Consider the following 13,475-nt stretch of genomic DNA (forward strand, 5'->3'; position numbering starts at 1 on the left):
AGTTAGAACAAAGATGATCACTTTGAGCTTCGGTTAAAAAAAAAAAAAGTTTTCATTCAACAGCAGCAACATATAGTGTTGCATCTTTTTTCTCAAATAAGAAAAAAAATCACAAAGATGATTTAATTTTTCGATACAAGTCTGTGTTTAATGGATTTTATTGAATCTCATTATTACAGAAAATCAGTGTTTTTATCACAGTTTCATTAAAATCCACTCACATGGCATCTCTGTTTTTGTCAGCAAAAATGTTCATAAAACTTTCCATCAAAAACATGCTTACAAAAATAAATTGCAAACACTGTATCGTAGGAAAACATGTTCTGATTGGAGGGTCCTACATTGTCTCTCTTAACAAATACAATACCACCAGTCTGAGTAGTGCTATCGTCAGACATTCAGAGGGAACAGAGCAGTCAGACAGAAAATGTGGAGACTTAATGATCTGTCAGATAAACGTGGTGGGGATTTAAAAAAAAAAAAAAAAACCACACACACACACACTTTCTCATTTCCACAAGGAAGCACATATCTTCCTTGTCACGTAACCAACAGAACATGTGTGCATACACACACACGCACACACGTATGGCACCACCATGACGTACACACCAGCTACCGATGACTGAAAATTAAGAAAATATATTTTTAACAATACAAGCAGCAAGTTAAGGCTTATGGGGTTAAAATACACTCACTGCTCAAATGGAAGAGACTGGCAATCATATGACTAAAAGTTTGTTTTTCCTTGAGTATAAAAGTGCTTTAAATCATGAACAATACATGAGCAAACACACAGCTTAGAAATACCCAGACTGAGGTAAAAGTTTCATGATAACTTTGTGGTAAAATGTTGATTGTTTTGTGGAACAAATATGTGCTTATTAAACACAGTTCCCACTTTACTAGAATATATACTGTATCTCAGTAATATCTTTGGTTTCTTATAACATTTGAGGATTTATATAAATACCTATAAGTAATAACATATTTTTCAAGAATTACATGGCCAACAATAAAACCTTCTCTATAATGGAGAGTAACATGATTGTTGTGTGAATACTTGAGTCTAGTATTACTAAGTATTACTAAGTATTACTCTTAATACTGCTGCATATGCTGTAGTTGGAGACTGTTCTTCTAAGGAGACTAAGCCAGGACAAGAGTAACATTTGGAGAAGGGGAAATGAAAGGATTTAAGACAGAAACAGGTCAGTTTGCTTATAAAAATATTCACACTTTCTCTTTCCTTATAGTGCTTATGTGTGGTAACGTTGGGGCATTCAATTGTCCATCTAACTTTTTCCTGAGCCGCAACAGATTTTCTGTTACAAGCTGAAGGAGAAGCTGTGACATAAGGAAGGAGAGTGTTTGTTTCAGATCACAACAGGCAGAAATCTCACAGCCGGTGCTCTCAGGTCGATCCCGGGCTCAGGAAGACGGCCGCTGATCCCGCTCCTCATTGGCCTCCGAGTCTCCGATGATCTCCCAGCTGGAGGCGGAGTTGCTCATGTGGGTGGGGCTCCGCCCGCTGCCCGACCGCGTCAAGAAGCCGAAGCTGCAGCACACAGAGTAGAAAAGATGAGGTCAGATCTGCTGTGAGGGATTACAGCTAAATATATCCCAGGATTGACGAGGATCTCAGGGCAGTGACGGTGTCAGCAGCGAGAGATGAAACCATGCTCTGGTTCACAGATCTGCTTTTTTAATAGCAGCGATGGTTCTGGCCATTTCATTTTCTATTTTTCTTGCTTTGCATTTAATGAGTGTTGAAATCTATGTTTCTCTTTGGAGATTCTGGGCAAAGAAAATTTTATTTCTTACTTTATTTCAGATAATCCGATGTCTGTCTGAATTACATCATTTGTAGAGAGATAAAAAAGACACAGGCAGCAGAAACACTAGTTTGCTACAGCATGTATTATGCAAACATGATATCCACAGTTTGTTTCCAACCTTTATCCCAACTTGCCACCCTCAAAGTCTAATATAGCACCCATAACACATCTTAACATGACTGCATTCTTGGTCCTAACCAGGCACAAGGTATGCAACCACAATATTACTTAATTAAATGCATGAATTCTCAATGACAAAGACTCCTTTGCCCAAAAGTTATTTGGTAAATTAGATGTTTGTCTCTGCAGATCTTATCTCCTGGGAATTTCCGTCCTCTATACCAAATTAAAAGTGGGTTAACCTCCTCTTCTCATTTCAAGGAGACAAACCCACTTTAAAGGTGTAAACAACATCAGGTGACCAGACAGTTAAAATTTGCACATAATGAGTCTAAGTGTATTTTACAAATGTAATAACAGATCACAGGCTTGCGCAGGACTCAAGTAACTTCACTTATTTCTCATTAATTCACTGCAAAGCAAGGAAAGCAAGCAGGGAAACATATACAGTATGTTCTTTAAGATTGTCTCAAATCAGGTCATGAGCAGGGACTGCTGAAGCTAAATTACAAAACCACCACCAGCAAAAACCTCAGATCAGATCGGAGAGAGCACATCACCTATGGCTTTTTGATGTTTCATCCTGCTGAAGTCTGAGCAGTGCAGTGTAGGTGGAAGTTGTACTCACAGGTTTCGAATGCGTGATTCTGCTGGTTTGTCAGAGCTGTCTACTTCCGTGCCGTCTACTTCTGTTTGCCCAAACAGAGGACTCTTGTCTTCCTCATCACTGGAGATAGAAAGTAAAACCATCAAAGGGTGAAACAAAATGGGTCTGTGTGTAACAACGACTGCCTTCTGAACATTTTTTTGGAAATGATCAATGTGTTGTGTGTGTGTGTGTGTGTGTGTGTGTGTGTGTGTAAGAGAGACCTGCTGCAGTCATTCACAGGAATTCCGAGCATCTTTGCCTTGATGAGCTTTCTCCTTTTTTTGATGGCTGAGCGCACGGCTTCTAAGAGGAAGCCTGGACACCTCTCCTCATTCAGGATCTCCCTGCAATAACAACACAAACAATTTAATTTCAAACAGATTGGCAAGGATGCCTTACTGGTATCAATGATGCAACAGCACCTTAAAGGCCACCTGTCAGCTCTTCTTTTTCTTAACCTAACTCCAAAGTAGCCCTGTGAGCATGTGGGGAGCGTTTACACCAATCTCAATTTACTAGAATTATTACTGAAAACTTGACACACCTCTGATAGTAGCTGAGCTCCTCCTGCACCAGGAAGAGGTTGGTTTTGAGCTCGTTCCTCTCAAAAATGATGTCGCGCACCTCCTTCTTGGTGAAGCACGGCTGATCGGGGTCCTTCTGGTCAACCGATGACTTTTTCTTTGACTCCCGAGCTGTTTGACTTAGACAGGACTGATGGGAGAACAGAGAGTCATCAGGTAACAAACAAACAGCAAGCTGTCATGTCATGAGCTCATTAGAGGAAGAAAAAGCTTCACATTTGCATTTTAGTTAGTGGAACTTGAGTTAAGATTCAGCTCTTGTCCAGAACATCTTAGAATGAGTGAAGCGGCAGAGTTCTCATGAAACCTAATTTCATGAGATGGTATAAAAAAAATCCCTCTGTAGACATGGCTTCTTACCTCCACTCATTTCATATACAGACACTAACTATGACTCAACAACCCATAAAGAAAGCAAACTTAACAAAAGTCCCAGATTTTTATTTTGACCTGCAGCTGAGTGAGATTTCTTTGCTAATGTAAATAAAAGTATTTAAAATTTCTTTGAATTCAAAAAACCTTATTTAGCAAACTTTTATACATGTGCAGACTGTGACGTACTTCTTTGTACATAATATAAAAGCAACCTAAATAGTAATAATAGTAAGTAGCAGTAATAATCTGTAAGAAGCATGCATACTGGGTTGTTGCTGTTGGTTCTGTCCAGCTGTGCTTGGAGGTTTTCTATCTCTTTGGTTTTCTCTTTCAGGTCAGCCTCCATGTCGGCCTTCCTCTCCACGGTGCTCTTCAGCTGGGCCTGCAGCACATTCTGCTTGTGTCGCAGCTCCGCGTTCATCTTCATGAAGCGGTCCAACTGCTCCTGGAGCTACACACACAAAGATGCCTAATTTTTAATCATGAATAGTGAGTAGACTTACTAAACAGGTTTGAAGTTTAAGTAGCAATACACAACATTCAGGCACTACATATTGCACTATAGCACCAACATCTTAGACCAAAACAAACGTGTTTGTCATTTACTCAATTAAGATGGAAAAAAAGAGAGAAAACCGACAGCTCACGAAACTCAGATCAAACTATCAAACTAGGCAGTGCTGATCAAATATGGATCAAGATTCTGTTACTACATTGCCTATTTCTCACCTCGAATGTTTTCAGAAACATATTTCAGTGTACTGTTTAGCTGTAATTTGAGAAAGTTTGTGACACAACCACCAAAACAAAGAACAAAGAAGAGGGAGTGTGACTTCATTCACTGCTCAGGTCACCATTACTCCACTATATCTTTACATAGCAAATAGTTGTTTGCTTACATCCAATGAGGCTAAATACCATTTATTGGACCTTTAAATAGACAGTTCCCATATTTCCCATCAGTGATAAATACAGTTAAACCCAAAAGTAACAAGCCAGGGCAGAACTAGTTCCTGTCAATAAAACAATATATCTGTATCTGTATTTGTTTTATGGCTGATAGTAACAGTGGTAGAGGAGAGGGGTGAAATCCATGAACTGCATGCATAGGATTCACACCAAAAATCTGTGGGAGGGAGACAATAATGAAACCACACAATGACAAAACAAGTGTAGCATTCATTTTAAGGATGAAAACAATTCCAGGCTTCCATTTGAGCAAACAGAGAAACTAGTTTAGTTGACCATGAGCTGTTTTTTTTCTGTCTTTCAGTCAAGTCGACTGACTGGGAGCAAAGAGCACAGCATTACCAAATACACACCCAGTTATGGCTGCTATTTAAATCATGTGGTATATGCACACACACACACACACACAGTCACGTGCGAACACACACAAACACAAAGTAGCTGCTCAGACTTGTCTCAAGTGCAGCTTAATCCTCAACCAGTAACTTGTGTGGATAATCTCTTCTCTCTTTCCCTGATAGCTAACACACTTCCTGTTTTCCAGTGTGTTTATCGGCATAGTTTACATGATGTAACTTCTCTTTTGATGCTGCATGTGATGCCTGTAATTATGTGTGTATGTTACAAGTCTCAATATGTTCAAATATTATAAAACTTGCAAACTGTAAAATAATAAACACCATTGTGAGGAAAGTCAGGAAACTGACCTTTGTAGCTACGGCCATAAATATTAGTGTGTGTGTGTCCACATGATGATAGGCGTCATGCACAACGGCAAAGATGACAGCATCTGCTCTTAAGTCCAGAAACCGTCACCCAGGTTCCCACCAGCTCAGTTCAATTGTAACACCCGACTATTTCACATAAATGCATGTGAGTGCTGCTGTGTGCCTTTTAAGGAATGTATTATTGTGCTTGAGCAGAAGCATTGTCATTCACGCTGTATGGCTGTGTGTCTCCTTACCGCCTCCACTTCTTTGGAAATGGTGGATATCTCCTGGACTTTGGCCCTCAGCTCGTCTCTCTGCTTGTCCACCACTTCCTTCAGCTTCAGCATCACTTCTCGCTCCTGCCGCTGCACTCGGTCTGCATGCACACACACACACACACACACAAAGGGAAAGATAAAGAAAACAGAAGTCCGGCTGGCTAAGATGATTTATGTTATGTTTTTAGAGTAAAGGTCTTTTATTTATGAATAAATTGAGGTATGGGATAAGCAGTATTGTATTACATTTATATCATTATTATTACGGCTGCAACTAACAATTATTTTCATTATCAATTAATCTGCTGATTATTTTCTCAATTAATCATTTGGTCTATAAAATGTGAAAAATGTCTTTTACAAAGGTGACGTCTTCAGCTGTCTTGTTTAGTTCGAACAACAGCTTTAAACCCAAAGATATTCAGTTTACTATCACGTATAACAAAGAAAAGCATCAAATCATCACATTTGAGAAGTTTAAAACAGCCAATTTTGGCATTTTTGCTTAAGAAATTTCCAAAACTATTATTATTATTATTGATTAATCGACAAATCCTTGCAGCTCTACTTATTATGTTACATTATATAGTTCAATGATGGCTGATAAAGGCACTTTACTGATCTGTAGCATTGCATAATCTATCATGCAGTAAAACAACCAAGACAAATGCAGAACAAATGCAGAAAACGGAATAATGACTGTAAACGATATAAATAATCAACAGAGCTAAATATTTTCATTCCTACTACGTACATGGCAAAAAATAAGACTGAAACTTCTGAGAAAATGAAACTATGTAGACAGACGTCAGAGTGTGATTACTTCAAACTTGATCAAGACCATGTCTCCTTCAAGAAACTGAGGAAATCTACACAGAACAGTAGACAGCACAGTAATGAAGGGTCAATTCACCCTCATCACAAAAACAAATATTATCTATGCATGCAGATAGTTTCAGTTTTATGTACCAAGATTTTTTTTTATTTTTTTGGATCTCATCTTTTATTTCAGCTTTTTGGCACAGATAATAGAAATAATGTCCCATAATCTTTGTATGCATAAGTACTGAGGTTTTGAGATATGAATCTCTTGAACATGCCACCATCCCAGCATGTGGAGGTAAGCAGAATTTTGTTTGTGGCGTTCACAGCATTGAATAGTTACATTTGCAGAATTCAACGCCAACATTTTATGCGACTTGCCTGTTAATTTGAACAATCCACAGACCTTAAATAGGAGGTAGAAAGTAGTAGCAGTTCACAGTGAGGTCTGTGGATTATTTAGAATATCTAGAATAGGACATTGTTAAGTTTGGACATTTTTCTTGAGTTTTTCACATGTATTTTTTAAAGTGCAAACATATCACAACTTCTATTGTACTGAGTTGGAGGCAAAAATCTCTGACGTGGATATCTCAGACCTTGAACAAATAAAACCAAAGCTATCACATCTATTGCATATTTAGATACGATTCATGGTCGCTGAGCATAAACTGACCCTTTAGACTTAAAATAAAAGTGTGTCTTCACACCTTTAGTTAAAACATGTGAACTATTTCTGATCATTACATTGTTGGATTGCTTTATACATTCTGAGATACCATATGCTTAAGTAAGACTGGAGTAAAGTATTGCTATACCCAAAGTGAAGAACTCGTCAGGAGACCGGTTCTGGGAGTCTTACGCAACATTTATTGAAGCTCAATCGAGGAGAACAGAAAACAGTGTGACTGTGAAACACGGTGCAATGCCACTCAATTCTACCGTCTACTTCCAGACAACAGTATTTAAACCCTTCACCAAATCCTTGCACTTATTACCTCCAAATAAGGTTATTCTTCACACATCTATGCCCCTATTTGTTATTGAACTATAAACAAGACACTATACTGACTGGCGTTAACTGAAGTCACGTAGTCTGTACACAGGTTACTTACTATCCATTCCAAAAGGAGACCGTCTGCACAAAGCACAACATATCTCAACCTGACCTTGGTTGCCACAGGAGACAGCCAGCCTTATCAAGACGAGTGTATATCCAAGCCAACCTCAGTGGACAGAGATGAACTGCTCTGAAATAGACGGGTCATGACCTTCTGCTCCCAGGATAGAAAATGACCAGAGAATGACCCGTGGAACACAAACATTTCCCCCACAGGCGATATGACCAAAATCTCATTTCCCAATAATGATACCCATCCTCACATAGCACATTTTAATTTAATTAATAAATAGTTGGTTTGACCCTAATGACCAAAAAGATTAGTTTAATCTGTCAATACATATATTACATTTTCACATTCATTTAACGTTTCCTGGTATTAGCAGACTGTTTAAGGTTATTCATAATCCTAGCATGTTACAGGCAGAACAGTGGGTGGTAAAAGGTTAAACCACATACTGTAGTCTCTTAAAACTTCACTGCAGCCAAAGGAAGCATGGGAGCCTGTTGTAGCAGTCATATCCATTACATAAAATGAATGGTTACATTCACCTGCCACATGACCTCTTGTCAGATAAATCACAAAATGATCAAGGCAGCATGTTTTCCTGTCAGTACAAGAAAACACGAGACAGCAAAGCGACTCCACCCTCTGGTGCACATTACTAGGGGATGATGTCTACATGTTGGGAATCATCAATAAATACATAAAATATTATCTACCAAGTGGAAATACAACCATTTTTGAGTCCTCTCCTAACAGTGAGAACTTGTACTGCTTAATCTCTCAAAATGATTGCACTGTAAACACTGAAACGACCAGTTTGACTGCTTTCTGCCTTATGTTTAAAAAAAAACCAAAACATTAACACGGCAGATACAACTGCAACCCAGCTGCTTTGAATCTATGCTGTAACTGGTGGAGATGCTTTTTCACAGTTAATGCGTTTTACATACATTTGCATTCATGGAGAGGAGTGGTACGGTGATGAAACTAAATCCAAGTCTGCTTGGGAGATCCCTGCTGTTTACAGTGCCTCTGAAAACCATTTATATTAAGCATGCTCAACTATTTTTGTGATCTTTGCACTTATTCATTTTACATTATCTAAAAACTATTACAACCAACGCTGGGGATTAAGAGCCATCTTAAAATCTTCTAAGGCCCGGACATTTTCAGGGTTTTGGCATTTTGCCTTTATTGGATAGAGGATAGTGAAATGGCCGACAGGAAACAAGGGGAGAGAGAGATGGGTACAACACACACCAAAGGCTGGAATCGAACCAGTGATGTTGCAGTTATGTGTCATGTGCAGTAACTATTCAGCTACCAGGTTGCGCAAATATTTTCAGTTTTGAATGTCTACTCAACTCTCACAGATGGAAAAGATTACCCAGGATTCCCTCAGGCTTTATGAAAGGTTCATGTGGTAACATCTCCACTAGAGGTGGGATTTACACTGTCATGTGAGGGCTATAAACAATATATAGTGTCAAACAGTGAACGCCTCCTTTTGGAACTGATTTGAGCAGCATTTTAGTGAACACAATCCAGATTTTAAAAACTGGCAACATGTTTAACATTTGTCTTGAACAGAAAATCCTGGAACATACCTTCCTGTGCATGACTGCCCTTCAGTCTGCTCTGCAGCTCCTCTCTGTCCACCTGGAGCTGCTGTACCTGGACCTGAAGCTCCTCACACCTCCTCTTCCACTGCTGCTCCTTCTGCTGCAGCTCCTGCTAGACAGGACAGAAGCCAGAACCTCAGAGACATGAGGGATACTAAAACTTTCAGAATAAACATGATGTGATGTAACTGTGCTGTTAAATTCTCTTCTAGGAATGTGCATTCAGCAGAACAGGTTGGGTCTGTCGTTCTGTTGTTAAGTCACCACAGATGTTTTGTTGAAAAGGTTCCAGTAGATCTCAACAGCAAATTCTGATCCCAGAACCACTCCTCTCAATATACTCTCTTAGCAATGATTATAACACTGGCTTGTCTACTGCAGTGATTCCCAAAGTGGGACGGGCGAGGAGTCCAGCGAGATTAATCATATTATTGTTCATCTATTGTGTGTTTTAATAACATTTCACCACATCACAAAAAAATCTGCAACATTTACATTAACTAGACTTTATGTTACATTTTCAAACATATTAAAACAGAATAAATAAGCACTACATATAAAAATCACTGTTTTAAAAACTATGTAGGTAGTCACAGCTGACATCACAAGTCACTGCTGCCAGTTGTCATAGTAACACAACAAGCTTTCCAGCTTTGAAGTTTTGCAGGAGCTCAGCAGTGAGCGTCAGAGCAATGATGGAAAAAATTTGACACAAAAAACCAGCTCAAATAAAAGCTGAAACATCTCAAAACAGACAACTGAATCTGAGCTGGACAATAAAACTCACATCAGACTGAACACGACTTGGCTAACATGGTTTACCAACAGATTTTGTCTGCTTGTGGATGATGAATATCAATCATTGTCTGTGTGCATTCATTGTGGTGTCACACATTCCCAAAGTCATACTTGTGTTATGTGGCTGTTAAATATGGAAACAAAACAAGAGACGTCCCATCAGTGGACACCTGCAGGTTGTTCTCTCTCTCAGTCAACAACAGCTCACATGTCCCATTGAAATTCCTGCAGCCTTTTGGGGTTTTGTTTGTTTGTTTTTCCTTGTAGGCTAGATATTAAATATAAGCTCATTTAAATTGAAGAAAATGAAAGACATACATTTAATATATTTAATTGTAGTCATTGTTTATTTTCAGCTAAATGTTTTATCAGTAAATCTGCCCAGCAGCTGTTGGTTTTTGCAGAGAATGACTGAGAATGAACCTATATTATTTAGCTTAATATTAATATAATATAGCATAATATTATATTATATTAATTTATAGAAATATTGTTAATAATCATAATGATAATATTTCAGACTTCATAACACTGAGCCATGAACTGTAAAATGCAATATTACCAGAGATGGAGAGTAAAAAAGCATACTTATTCAAATACAGCTGTTATGTGAAATTAACAGTTTTGGAGCACTGGCACTTTAACATGGCTTATGTTTATTTTATGACACTTTATACTTTACTCCATTTCATTTCAGAGAGAATATGAAACTTTCTCTCTGTTTATTTACTGTGTAGATTCAGCTTTTGCACATTAACTGCTAATAGGAGCATAAAATAACACCCTCAAACAGTTATAACACGCTTCTGACATTTTTCACCATTGTCTTTGATGAATCGAGAAAAATAATCGATAATGAAAATAACAGTTAGCTTAGTTGCAGCCCCACATAAGTTTAATAATAAGTGAACTTTCACTTGGTGATTCAGTACTTTTACATGATGGCATTCCTTATTTTACTTCAGTTGAATAATATTCCCACAAGTGCTTTAACTTGAGTACTTTTTCCACAACTATTTTATAACATCACGCTGCGCCAAAGCTAAAACATTTTTTTCCCCCACAGGCATTCGGCAAAGACCTGCCCTATTCTGCCTCTGACTGGCTCTGACCCTGATATTCTTACCCTAAACCTACATGACACACCCACTTTACTACATGACATGCCCACTTTGCTACATGACACACACCCCTGACCACTAAAGGCCCAAAAGCGTCTGACGGGCATGTTTGGAAGTACACCCATTGTCTTAGAAGGCCGAACACGTACCAAAAGCATTATGAGGCGCGTTAAACTGCCTTGACAACCCCGATCTTGTCTCGATTTTGGAGCGTCAAATGAGTACCCAGCGACCAAAGCTGTTCTCTCTGCAGCCAAAAAAGAGAGATAGCATTGGCCAGCTGAGCACCTAGCCAGACAGCGCAGCGGTGGTCGAGCGAGGAGAGTTAGCAGTAATGAGAACAAAGCCAGTAAATGAGAGAGATAAAACTTTATATTCTAATTAATTCACGACAGTTACGTTCTACAGCACAAATAATTAGTTATTTAGTTTATTTTTCCTCCTCTGAATTTCTCCTCTACATTCATTCATTGCGTCCAACTAAAGCAGCAGTTAATACAAAGAACAAAAGGACAAATCAGTGTTGGTGCTGTGATGCTGGCATTTCAAATCTGATGCCTGCAGTGCGCCATAGGAGCATCAAACGACGCGCGTAAATTGTCGCTTTTAGTGCGTTTGGGCGTGCCCAAGTGGGCGTGTTATGTAGTAAAGTGGGTGTGTCGCGTGGATGCTGCGAGTCTGCAGATAGACTTACTTCAAAGCTGTTCCTGTATCCAGTTCTCTTTATACATCCATGGCCTAAACCTAACCAGCCTAACCAACGAAGGCAACGAGTACCAGCCAATCAGAGGTGGCGGAGGGCGGATTTCGCGAAATCTGGAGAAAAAAAAGCTAAATTAACTGCGTCGCTTTAGACGCTGCTTTACTAAAACGTTGGTAACATAAACACTGTTACAAAATAGTAAACGTTAAATAATCTTACATATCCCCACTGACAGTCTATAAAATATATATTTTTTTAAAAATAAGAAAACAGCGTTTGCTAAATAACAGTAGCGGTTAAACAGACTGTGTCACGGTTGCCTTGACGACACTGAATGAGCGGCATGGCTGTTGTTTCGGGTTAGCCAGTATGGCTGTACAGTATGATAGCAGATAACGTCAACGTGTGACCTCGAAAGGTGAATCAGGTAATCAAATCCGAGAACAGTGAGTAATTTCACTTCCAGGTTGTCTGAATACATCCACACAGACGCCTGTTTCTTCAACGTTTTCGCCACATTTGGAAGGTCTGCCTATCAACATGCTACATGTCTGTCACGACGACACAGAGCAACTGTATTGTATCCGTTGTTACAACTGAAGCACTGTTACAACGTTATAACACAGTGTTTATACGGTGTTTACAACATGCTGGGGAGGATTAAAAGCTGCCATGTTTCTCACCTGTATTTCATTTTTATCTTTGCCTTCGTCGCTTTCCTTCCCCGCACGTTTCTTCTGCTGTTGCAGCTGAATCGTCTCGAAGGTCTTGAGCAGCTCTTCTTCCCGCAGTTTGTGTGCGTGGTTCCTCGACGCGAAACTCTCCAACAGCTCCAGCACTTTCACAATTTTCGGCACCAGACCCTCGACGCTGTCTTTGCCATAGCCGTCGATGAGTTTCTCCACCTCGGTACCGATCAGCTTGGCTATCTCGTACACATTGTCCACAGTTAAAGCCGAGAAGGTCCTGTCAAAACAGCTCTCTGCGGGTTTGGTTTCTGGGTGCGATGCAGGTCCCTCCATTTCTGAAACCGGTCACCAGCAGCTCACTTCACATGCTCTTTATCAGCTATATCGAAACCGACAGTGGCTCGTCAACGCGACACATCAGTCAACCGTAAAACAAGATGGTTATGAAAGTGAAAACAGCAATAAAAAAAACTGCTGTAAAGTTCAATTTGCGCCCACACTACCGACACGCCTGAACTTGCTGCTGTTGCTCCTCTTCCGACAACACCACGTCATATAAAAGTATCATTGGTCGCGTTAACCTAGCGAACAAATACAAATGCAAGTACATCGAGTACTCTGCAATGCACTGTATTACAAGGCTGGACAGTTCTCCTGCAGTCTCTACTCGCTGCAGGATCCTCCTACTTTTCTGACCAATGTAATTCGAGTACAAACACAGCAGCTACATGCAGAAACTCGCCTGCCAGGTCGAGCATACTGATGCATGCAGCAGAGCGTGAAAATTTAATTTCCACTGTGAATCTGCAGTCAGAAATGCTGAACTGTTACTGTCTAATAAATGTCAATCACATAAGTAAACTAATCTTCAAAACTACTTATGTTACTTGAGGCAGAAAGCTGTATAAACAGTTTAACTTCAGTATGTCAGAGTAAAAAAAGGCTGTGTGTGTGTCACTGAAACCTAACCAAGTCTCACTGGAGGTGGTGTTGACCCCTGGCTTATCTGAAAAGGGAAGCAAAAGAAAAAGAAAAAAATCCCCTCTGCAGTAAAAATTCACTTCAATACG

The 13,475-nt window shown here is 39.4% G+C and overlaps 1 protein-coding gene across 2 annotated transcripts; it reads right to left on the reverse strand.

Moving 5' to 3' along the window:
* Positions 1-142: 142 nt before the first annotated feature.
* Positions 143-13,455, reverse strand: LOC121898404 (Rab interacting lysosomal protein). Of its 2 annotated transcripts, none has more exons than XM_042413438.1 (8): positions 12,400-13,455; positions 9,080-9,203; positions 5,500-5,621; positions 3,832-4,017; positions 3,152-3,321; positions 2,829-2,951; positions 2,587-2,685; positions 143-1,558 (listed from the first exon to the last, which is right to left on the reverse strand). In XM_042413438.1, exons 1-8 carry the CDS (start codon positions 12,736-12,738, stop codon positions 1,432-1,434), a joined length of 1,290 nt encoding a protein of 429 aa, XP_042269372.1. In that variant the 5' UTR covers positions 12,739-13,455; the 3' UTR covers positions 143-1,431. The 2 variants fall into 2 exon arrangements, with proteins under 2 accessions (XP_042269372.1, XP_042269371.1); XM_042413437.1 differs by having other exon boundaries at positions 9,080-9,206.
* Positions 13,456-13,475: the final 20 nt, after the last annotated feature.

Source organism: Thunnus maccoyii, chromosome 6 (genome assembly GCF_910596095.1).
Source record: "Thunnus maccoyii chromosome 6, fThuMac1.1, whole genome shotgun sequence".
NCBI lineage: Eukaryota > Metazoa > Chordata > Actinopteri > Scombriformes > Scombridae > Thunnus > Thunnus maccoyii.